At 36.4% G+C, this 10068-nt stretch overlaps 1 protein-coding gene and 1 long non-coding RNA gene across 2 annotated transcripts in view; both read left to right on the plus strand.

Annotated features, from left to right (window-relative positions):
* The window catches only part of nup107 (nucleoporin 107), a 12415-nt gene extending 6917 nt beyond the window's left edge, over window positions 1-5498 (plus strand). Inside the window, 12 exon segments of the mRNA XM_016475797.1 lie at window positions 148-325; window positions 419-467; window positions 561-630; window positions 717-832; window positions 962-1151; window positions 1282-1394; window positions 1482-1584; window positions 4066-4226; window positions 4321-4446; window positions 4542-4655; window positions 4944-5111; window positions 5259-5498. Coding sequence (XP_016331283.1) covers window positions 148-325; window positions 419-467; window positions 561-630; window positions 717-832; window positions 962-1151; window positions 1282-1394; window positions 1482-1584; window positions 4066-4226; window positions 4321-4446; window positions 4542-4655; window positions 4944-5111; window positions 5259-5366 — 1496 coding nt within the window. The 3' untranslated portion in view covers window positions 5367-5498.
* A 1036-nt stretch (window positions 5499-6534) lies between these two features.
* The window catches only part of LOC107680034 (uncharacterized), a 20932-nt gene continuing 17398 nt past the window's right edge, over window positions 6535-10068 (plus strand). Inside the window, exon 1 of the long non-coding RNA XR_001633112.1 lies at window positions 6535-6742. This is a non-coding gene — a long non-coding RNA (uncharacterized LOC107680034). The remainder of the gene's footprint in view (window positions 6743-10068) is intronic.

Genomic DNA, 10068 nt, shown 5'->3' on the forward strand with positions numbered 1-10068 from the left:
ATGTAACCGGTTAAAACTTGGAGTGGCGATGAGGTCTTAAAATGTATGGAAAGAGTCTTAAAAAAGGTCTTAAAAGGTATTACATTTAACTCCATGATTCCTGTATATACCCTGTTCTTATGCTTTTTTCATTCCTCTTGTTTTTAGTCATTATATGAATATGTCCTCATTTCCTGCAGCTGTTACCCGTGTGCGAGTCGTGGGAGGACACGGTGTGGGCATATTTCCGGGTGATGGTGGACACTCTGGTAGAACAGGAGATCTGTTCTTCCGGTCTGGGCAGTGAAGAGCTGGAGGAGCTGCCCAGAGAGTTCCTGGAGACCAAGTATGACTATAAACACCCTGTAAATACATCATGTATACGTTCTTCATGTCCTTTTCCAGTGAAAGATTAATTCCATCATTTGCCTTTTTTTAGTTGGACATTGGAGAAAGTCTTTGAAGAGCTTCAAGCAACAGAATCCAAAGTGAGAATGAATGAATGAGGTTTCATTTGTAAAAGACTAAATTGATTGAAGTGTTTATTTTCTGATCTTTTCACACGTATGTTATGTTGACAGAGGGTTCTGGATGCAACCAAGGAACATTACCATGTGATTCAGAAGTTTGTCATTCTTGAAGATCTTGATGGTATGCTTTGAGAACAGATATTTGGAAGAATCTCAGATTTTCTTTTTAAAAAGTAAATAAGTTTAATGTTTAACTTGTGTTGAAAGGTCTTCTGGAGGAGTTTAGTGATTGGTTAGGAAGAAGTACAGCTTTGCCAGCTCATCTGTTGCGCTTCATGTCACATTTAGTGTTGTTTTATCGCAGTTTGGGCCTGCAACTCAAGGTACGTACATTATAGATATATTTTTTGTTGTAGATTGTATTGCTCTTGATGTGTCTGGCTTATTGCTTGTACAGACAAGTTTATTCAAACGTTTGATGCAAACCTACCATTGTGATCTGTGTTTGTCAGGAGGAGGTGTGTGTAGATGTCCTAAAGGCCTACATCTCCCTGTTAGTGAAGGAAAAGCAGGTGGATCTCATTGCATTTTACGTCAGTCACCTCCCTGTTGACATGTCCGTGCCACAGTACGCTCAGTTCCTGGAGGAAGTCACTGAGACTGAGCAGCGCAAACACTGTCTGGAGCTGGCAACACAAGCAGGTGAGGTCAAAGGGTCTTGTGTCACAATGGAAAGGGTGTATTTTGCGATAATGACTCACTGAACATTACATGTTAATTATAATGTTATTACAGACTTTGTACTTTTTTCTTTCTTTTTTTTGGTGTTTAGGTTTGGATGTGGCAGCGATCACAAAAACAGTAGTAGAGACCATCAGAGAGAGAGACACCGATGAGTTTGCTCACCATGACCTGACCCCTGCACTGGATACGGCAACTACAGTGGTACAAATGGAATGAACTGTGTTAATTTATAAAACTAGATCCAATTAGCAATAGAATTAATACAAAACTCTTCATCTATTCAAACAGGAGGATCAGCAGAAGATTGATGTCATTGACTGGCTGGTGTTTGATCCCGCTCAGAGAGCTGAAGCCCTTAAGCAGAGCAATGCCATCATGAGGAAGTTCTTAGGTGAGACTTTTGCAGCTAGATTATTTTATTAAGATGTAATTGAGCTGTAATTGATCATTTTCTATTTTGATTTCATTATTGATTTCAGTTTGTAAAAAATGTGGTTTATAATGAATGCCACTATAACACAGCTCAAATTTTTTATCTAATTAATTACATGATGTAGCAAATAATCTAATTATTCGCAAATTATATTTGGTGTGAAAATACCCACAAAAGATCATTTAAAGCCACTATTGTGTTATATGAGAAAGTATCAAGTAGACATTACAACAATTAGCTTTAGAAATAAATACTTTATTTGATTTAACATAAAATGTATTACACAAAAATATTTAGGCTACAACGGCCTAACATAAACTATGGAACATAAAACAAGATAATTTGTGAAACATCTCAGTATTTTTTGTTCATACAATGAAAGCCATTGGTAACCAACTCAGCTTTGTTACCAACAGTCTTTAAAATACTTTCTTTTAAGTTGAATTATTCTCTAAATAAGAAACTAAAACCGTCAGTAGGTGGTGGTAAATGTCTTTATGAAGTCATTGAGTCATTCATTTATTTGATTCTTTCAAATGGCTGATTCATTCAGGAATGAAGTAAATGGCTCTTTTATGAATGGTCTGTTGAATCATTGGTTCACACGATTTGTTCAAAACGTGGATTCATTCAGAAACGAATCACAGTTTCTGAATCACAGAACTACCAAATTTCGCTATAAGTTTGATTGCAACATATAATAATTGCTGTTAATAGTGTTCATCGTCTGTTTGATTACAGCTATAAGTTTGATTGCAACATATAATAATTGCTGTTAATAGTGTTCATAGTGTGTTTGATTACATCTTTAATTGATTTTTCCGTACATTTGTGCCATATGTACATTTACTGACACTGATAAGCTACTACTAAATATATTGTAGAAACATATATTGTACAGCTGCTTTGCAACGATTTGTATCGTAAAAGGCGCTATACAAATAAACATGAATTGAATTGAACAGTTGTGTTGCTTGGAGACTCACAACAGTTCTGCTGTGGCTTTATAGGTAATGGTTTCGTTGGCAAAATTGAGCAAAAACAGACAATGTTGTGTGTAAAATATAACACAATATTAACTTCTTATCTACAGAACTGTTGTTTAAAATTACATTTGCACTCGTGCTATTCGGGACAAAAACAGCACCCGTGTGATATTGCTCTCGCTGATCATGTGATATCACTTATCATATGATATAAATGAGACAAAAACAAATACAGGAGCATTTTTTTCCCCAATATCTTGAATTTTAGGGGCACATAACTGCATTTATGGACTACATCACACAGTAAGTTTTTGCACTGCATCATGTTTGTCAACTGTATGAAATGCAAGATGACGTACAGGCCTGGGGTGGGGCAGGTGCGTTAACTGTGTCAAAATATTTTAATCGCGTTATTTTTCCATAACTAATTAATTCAATTAACACGTTAAATTGACAGCCCTAATATATATATATATATATATATGTATGTATGTGTATGTATATATATGGTTGTTGACATATATACTGTACATGTGTCCTATGGTGTAACATCAAAATTTAGAAAACAATAACTAATCATTATTAATAATTAATTTCTTGTTAATAATATACAAATAGCATAAGAGAGATTTTTCTTCATTGTTATTCTTTTTTTTTTTTCTACATTTTTGCTGTCACATTTACGTTATATTTGTGAACTACCCATATACATACATGCATATATATATATATATATATATATAATATCTGTGTGTGTGTGTGTGTGTGTGTGTCAGCTTTATTGCACTTATCAAAGTAACAAAAGCAGTCAAATGTCAGAAGTTTGTTTTAATGAAAAAAAACAAGTCTTCAAAATGTATAATTTAACTTACAGTCTGAAAGGAATAGAAAATATGTTCAAATACTCAGTTTAATCTCAAAGATGTCACAACTCAACACAAGTTTATAAATAAGTTTTTTTGACAGCCTGTAATTTTCTGTTGCTGTTTAGATGTAGCAAAACACTTACAGGTGTAGCAGACAACATCTGAGTCATGTTTGCATTTTCCTCTGTCACTGACCATAATTCTAACGGTGACATCAGATTAGACATAAATTAATGTCTTCAGGATCTTTCATACATGTGAGACAACATAGTTGTAACATGACTCAGAAGAGGATAGGAATCATTTCTTTGTGGCATTTTTTTGGTGATTAAGGGATAATACAAGACTTCACCGTACAAATGGTTGTCGAAAGCAAAAATGCGAGTGCAAAACGGGCTGTTTTTATCAGCTCCCTAAAATTAGTAAGAAACAAGTATTGGATTTCATTCAGCAAATATGATGCAGGGTGGTGTTATTTATGCTAATGAAATACTTAACACTTTCTATTCTTGGTCTGTACGGTTTTGAATTGTTGTGGAGTGAAGGGAACTAAAATACATGTTTATAAAGTTATATATTCGTCGTAGCATCTAAGAAGCATGACGCTGCTAAGATGGTCTTCAACAAAGTGCCTGAAGATTCCATGCGGGAAATCTACCACCATTGGGAGGAGCAGGGCATGGACACGCCCCTTCCTGCCGAGGAGGAGAATGCTATTCGTGAGCATCTGTGCATCCGTGCCTATCTGGTGAGGAGCTGCATCTTTCTGCATCTCTGTAATGAACGTAGTGACAGCAACATGATCTTACTGTGAGCCGATTTGTGTTTCCCCACCCCAACAGGAAGCTCACGAAGCTTTTAACGAGTGGTTCAAGCACATGAACTGTCCTCCGGTGAAACCCACAGCACCTGCTCAAGCTAAGTTTACAGAGAAGGTGGCCTATGAGATGAAAGAAGCAGAGTACAAGGTCAGAACAGACCATCCACACAGTGCCGACTGGTACTCTGTAGTGAACACTTCTAGCTTTTATCTTTAATGGCTTTTCTTTGTCACTTCCTCCAGATGGAGTATGAGAACTGGCAGGGGCGTCTGGGAGCGCTGACAGAGGATGTGAAGGAGAGGATTTATAATGTGCTGCTGTTTGTAGATGGAGGTTGGATGGTGGATGTCAGAGAGGTGAGTAGGTTCTGTATTAATTTACAGGTTTGGCAAACACAGCTGTCATGTCTGAGGTCGTTTATAACCTTAAATATATACACACACACACAGTGGGTATAGAAAAGAATCACCCCCTTTAAATAATCACATTTTGTTGTTTTGCATGCTGAAATGAAGACGGACACAGTTTTTGATTGTGCAACATCCAACACCATGTCAGAAAGTCACTGAGTTGTTATAACATCACTTGGGTGCATTGTGTGAGTGTAGGATGTCCTGTATTCATGGTGTGCTGTGTTTTTGCAGGACGCTGAGGAAGACTCTGAGCGTGCTCATCAGATGACTCTGCTGCGGCGTTTGTGTCTGCCCATGATGTCGTTCCTTTTGTTAACCGTTCTGCAGCGCACTGAACACCACCAGGAGAGTCTGCGGCTGGCTGACATCATCGCCTCTGACCAACACAGATTATATGAGGTGTGATGTCTAGAATTATTGTTAATATAAACATGAATATTGCTTGACTGAAATTGCAAGAGGCCACTCCTGAACATAAGTGCTCATGGTAAATATGATACTGTCTTGTTTTTAAATTCATTCATCTGAATGTTCTTTCTCTGTCAGGTTTTTTCTAAAGAGGAGCTGCAGAAGTTTCTCCAGAAGATGAGGGAATCCTCTCTACTCTTGCTGGATAAAGGGCTGGATCCTCTTGGATATGAGATTCAGCCCTAGACACTGTTTGTTTCCCATGCTGTTTATGTCCTCAGAAAAAAAAAATAAAAGCTTTGTAATTTTGTATTTGAATAAAGATACTTTTTTTTTTTTGAATTTGGTAAATTGTTTAACTGGAGAGGCATTTTTTATGAGTCACACAGATTTTTCATCTTTCTTCCTCAAGAGTTATGCATTTCTTTCCATTTGTATTAATAGATTTATGTATTAATATACAGGTGCATCTCAATAAATTAGAATGTCGTGGAAAAGTTCATTTATTTTAGTAATTCAACTCAAATTGTGAAACTCATGTATTAAATAAATTCAGTGCACACAGACTGAAGTAGTTTAAGTCTTTGGTTCTTTTAATTGTGATGATTTTGGCTCACATTTAACAAAAACCCACCAATTCACTATCTCAACAAATTAGAATATGGTGACATGCCAATCAGCTAATCAACTCAAAACACCTGCAAAGGTTTCCTGAGCCTTCAAAATGGTCTCTCAGTTTGGTTCACTAGGCTACACAATCATGGGGAAGACTGCTGATCTGACAGTTGTCCAGAAGACAATCATTGACACCCTTCACAAGGAGGGTAAGCCACAAACATTCATTGCCAAAGAAACTGGCTGTTCACAGAGTGCTGTATCCAAGCATGTTAACAGATATTGAGATGCACCTGTATTTGCATTAATGTCAATGTGCAATATTTGTGAAAGCACATCTGTTTAGGCAAGATGGGTTGGTTTTCACACTTGTTACTCCAGTTTAATCATTTTTCAGGGTAAGTGTATTTCTGAAAGTTGAAAAAATACCATGGAAGTCTAATTTTTAGTAAGTTTAATATCCTTCCTGTTAGTTGTTTTGCAACCAGTGTCACTCACAAGCTTCACTACAACGCATTTTTAGTTTGGTTCCAATGCATTGCAGGTTAAAAATGTACTGCAGTTCAGTTATATTTTGTCCTCTGTGTTCTAATCTAACGATTGATAGATTACTTAATGTGTATTCAATGTGTTTAAGTTAAAAAAAAATCGCTCCGAATCATTCAGACTGAATCGCAAATCAATTCAAACCGTTTTGCTGACCCGTATGACCGATTCATTTAAAAGAACTGATTAAAAGGAATGATTCAATCAAAATAGGGCATCGTTAGTTCCAATTACAAACAGCTGGCAGAAAATACTGGTCACATGACTTTACTGAATTTTTAAATGAATTTTTCCGAGCATAGTGATAGAAAGTGAAGTCAATATAAAATCGTTATTGGAAAGTCTTTTCACAGTCACGACGATGTCCAACCGAGGCGCGGACCACAAAACTGACGGAAGCGGTTCCGGTGGAAAACCTAAACCTTCAGATGACACGCAATTTATACATGATCCCCGCCTCTGTAAGTTAACGTACTAAAAGAAACACACACGAACATTATTTTGATTATAGGCTAGTAGTATGCGGTTGTCACTTTTGTAGCTGTGTGTGTGTGTGTGTGAACGTAGCCGTATTACGCACTCAAATACAAGACTGGCAACCGTATTAACTGCTGCTGCTGTGTGAATGTGGCCACTGAAAATGGTTTAACATGAAACACCTTATTTTAAACAAAATTAAAACCTCAGCAAACAAATTACTTTACACAATATAAATCCTTAAATGGAAAATTAACACAAAAACATTAAAAGCAAGTTTTAGCCATGTGTACATAGATGTATATACATAATGTGTGTTTTGGCCAACAGACCTTGTGACAATTAGTCCCAGACCATTTAGGCCAAAGTACCATTTCGTATGTTTCACTGTATTTTATGTAGGCTACTATACTGCAGTTTTTTTTTTTTTCTATTTATTTGTACAGCATGAATTATGCAATTGCTTTGAATGCTTTGACAGTGTTGATCTTTACAGTCACGCCAAAAGGGAAATAGCTGCGTTGACTTTGACCTTGTTAGCTTTTCGGCATCAAATTCTGTCTTTGATTGCACTGGTTCACTGGTCATGTCCTTTTTTTTACTTCCAAGGGGACCGCAGGGTGATTTAAATAATTACATTTAAATTAATAAATTATTCTTCATATGTAAAAAAAAATGATCTAACTCTCCATTGAAATGCAAAACACACACACACACATACACAATCCAGATGTAAACTCAAATCATATTTATTTTTCCCCACAATAACTAATGCTTTTTTTATTGAAGAACATGCCGTTCTTAAAATGTCTGTAATCTCAAAATAATGGTTAATTAATTTAATATATAAATATTCTGATTTATGTTCATGAAAAAGCAGCTTTGTCATAATTCAACAAAAAAACAAAACAGGGTAGCCTTCAAGTCAAAAAGACTGAGAACCACAATTCAGTTAAATCTGAATGTAAATTAAGTTAAAACATGCTTATTAAAGAACACCGTATAGTTTGCCATGTGTAAGTGTAGAGTTGCTATGCTCAACAGTAATCAATGAATAAACATTGGTGGAACAAACATATACCTCTAAAAACATGAAATCAATCCTTCCCTCCAGTAAACGGCTGTAAAAGTGGAAGAGAAGCATTATGGGAGGCTAATGGGATGGATGAGTGATTGATCACAGTGCAGATGGGATTTGTGTGAGGTTCAAAGTCAAGCCCATCAGAATGCTGGAAGAATGACATTATATAGAGACACTGATACACCACTAATGACTTTATATGTAACAGCAATGAATTAATCAGTAAAATCATTAAGCAATTTCACATAAGTAAGAGTGCTGTTGTTCTGAACACGTTAGTACTGAGTAACTGAACTGCTGGTTGCTTTGTCTGTTTGTGCACCACTAGTGTGCAAACTGTCTCTCACAATAATAATGTTGCAATGTAACATGCAAAAAGGGTCACTAAAAATCCCTGACAGGCAGACTGAGAAAAAAAAAGAATTTATTATTTATTTAGTTTTTATTTATTTTTTATTTACATTTATGTATTTATTTCCATACGTTTATTAGCCAAATGTAGGTTTTACTTGTTTTTAAATACACTGAACAAATTTATAAACGCAACACTTTTGTTTTTGCCCCCATTTTTCATGAGCTAAACTCAAAGATCTAAGACTTTTTCTATGTACACAAAAGGCCTATTTCTCTCAAATATTGTTCACAAATTTGTCTAAATCTGTGTTAGTGAGCACTTCTCCTTTGCCGAGATAATCCATCCACCTCACAGGTGTGGCATATCAAGATGCTGATTAGACAGCATGATTATTGTACAGGTAAAGAAAAGTGTTGCGTTTATAATTTTGTTCAGTATAATTAAATCTTATTATCTTAAGTTTGTATTAAAATTATCTTATTTTAAGGATACTCAGATTTTTTTTTATTGTAAAACAAAAAAAAAGTAATTATAAATAAAATGAATATTAGCATTTATTTATTGTCCCCAATTATTTTATGTTTAGCTTTTATTCTAACTCAGCATGTCTTTTATCAGTATAACAATATAATAGAGAGTTTTCAGTCCAGGTTCTGATGTCACAGTGTCACTGTCACAGTCCAGGTTCATTGATTTCACATTGTGAAACAATCCAAGCCACACATCACCTTTAAATTATGACCTTATTTGTAAAATTGAGATAAGCACAGAGAACATGACCAAAAAAAAAAAAACAATTACTGAAAGACCCTTGTAGGAAGACCGTTCATTATTGTCACAGGACTGTGCAAGATGTGCAGGACACAAGATTAAAGCACATCTTCCTGATAGTGATCCACAATCTGTCCTGTGGGTTGTTGTCCGTGTAAGCTCAGCTGAGAAACTCGAAGCTGAAATCACTCATTCTGACAGGAGGCGATTGCTTGCCAGGAAGTAAGTGTACAGTGAACCCTGGTGTGTCAGCCCTATGGGGGCGTTTCTTAATCTAGATCCAAACAAACGCAGCAGATCCTCCTGCTCTCCAAATCAGCAGACGTTTGACAAGTTTAAGGCTCTTTAAAAGGCTGTTTCCCAGGGGCTTGGTTGAGCACTCTTCATTCGGTGTTAATAAAGGTCACACTGCTTCTTGGCTGAATAGATAGACGTGTTTGATCTCACCGCAGGAAATGTTAAAGGGGTCATATGACGTTGCTAAAAAGAACATTATTTTGTGTATTTGGTTTAATGCAATGTGTTTATGCGGTTTAAGGTTAAAAAAACACATTATTTTACACATACTGTACATTATTGTTTCTCCTCTATGCCCCGCCTTTCTGAAACGCGTCAAAAGCTCATCGGTCTGAAAAGCGAGGTGTGCTCTGATTGGCCAGCTATCCAGTGTGTTGTGATTGGCCGAATACCTCAAGCGTGTGACGGAAATGTTACGCCCCTTAACATACTGTGATGCCCGGTGTCCCGGCCGGAGCGACGAGACAAAAACAATAAAAACCCATTACAAACGAGGCATTTGTTGCATCCAGTGGGGACATAATTACGGATTATAATGACTTATACTGTCTTTTTACGCGTTGCGTTGCGTATCGCGCCGCGTAAACATAAAACCATGTCTGCATTTGTGATCGGAGAAACGACAAACAACAAGCGCTACTCTACACTGCTCAAAACTCGCGTTTGAATCGTCAGTGGCAAATTCTTTAACAGAAGAACTTATTCTTTTACTTACAGGCTGTGAGTCAGAAGCGCCAGACTGTCCTTGCGAAGTTGGAACTGCCCCACTTTATAGAAACAGACACCGGCATTGTAGGCTACTCTCA

Source organism: Sinocyclocheilus anshuiensis, unplaced genomic scaffold (assembly GCF_001515605.1).
Source record: "Sinocyclocheilus anshuiensis isolate Anshui unplaced genomic scaffold, SAMN03320099.WGS_v1.1 scaffold200, whole genome shotgun sequence".
NCBI lineage: Eukaryota > Metazoa > Chordata > Actinopteri > Cypriniformes > Cyprinidae > Sinocyclocheilus > Sinocyclocheilus anshuiensis.